This window comes from Eimeria mitis, genomic scaffold, assembly GCF_000499745.2.
Source record: "Eimeria mitis Houghton genomic scaffold, Emh_scaff1385, whole genome shotgun sequence".
Classification (NCBI taxonomy): Eukaryota; Apicomplexa; class Conoidasida; order Eucoccidiorida; family Eimeriidae; genus Eimeria; species Eimeria mitis.
The window spans coordinates 2,609-3,260 of record NW_013569010.1 but is presented as its reverse complement, the minus strand read 5'-3'; the positions used below and the strand labels follow the sequence as shown (position 1 = coordinate 3,260).

General features: G+C 42.0%; 1 protein-coding gene across 1 annotated transcript in view; it reads right to left on the bottom strand.

The window, feature by feature from the left end:
- EMH_0035870 (uncharacterized protein) overlaps window positions 1-127 on the bottom strand; it is a gene marked incomplete at both ends in the record, with an annotated part of 3,639 nt that extends 3,512 nt beyond the window's left edge. The window contains one exon of the mRNA XM_013495017.1: window positions 3-127. Within this exon, the coding sequence (XP_013350471.1) occupies window positions 3-127 (125 nt within the window). The remainder of the gene's footprint in view (window positions 1-2) is intronic.
- Between the last annotated feature and the right edge of the window lie 525 nt (window positions 128-652).

The window sequence follows — 652 nt, the reverse complement described above, 5'->3', positions numbered from 1 at the left end:
CAATTGCTGCTGCTGCTGCTGCTGCTGCTTTTGTTGCAGCAGCTAGAGGATCTTGTGCAGCAGCAGCAGCGGGAGAGACAGAAAGAGAGATAGAAGCAGCAGCAAGAACAGCAGAACCCCCCTGCATCAAAGACAAGAAGAATTATATTTATATGACAACTGCAAGGGTTTAGGGTTTATGGATCCAACCGAGGGTTTAGGGTTTAGGGTTTAGGGTTTAGGGTTTAGGGTTTAGGGTTTAGGGGGAGACCAGGCGAGGCGACGAGGAGGCGACACACACCGCCTCGGTGCCTGCCAGTCAGTCCCCGGTGTTTAGTTTTTGTTGGTTAGTGTATAAAAAAATAAAAAAATAAAAAAATAAATATAAAATAAATAAATTAAATATATATTTTTATTTATTTACACTGAAATTCACACAAAATATACTATTTTATATTCCTTTTTATACACCCTGCTGCCCCCGCTCCACCCTATACCGCCGGGTAGGCAGCTCAGGTGTATGTACACCTCAGCACTATTTTTTTTTCTTTTTTTTTCTTTTTATTATATTAATTATAATTAACATTTCTCTATACTCTTCCTTTTATAAAGGGCCCCCACCCAGACCCTCTCAACCAGACAACAGAGGGGCCCCTGAGGCAGCAGTTGCTGC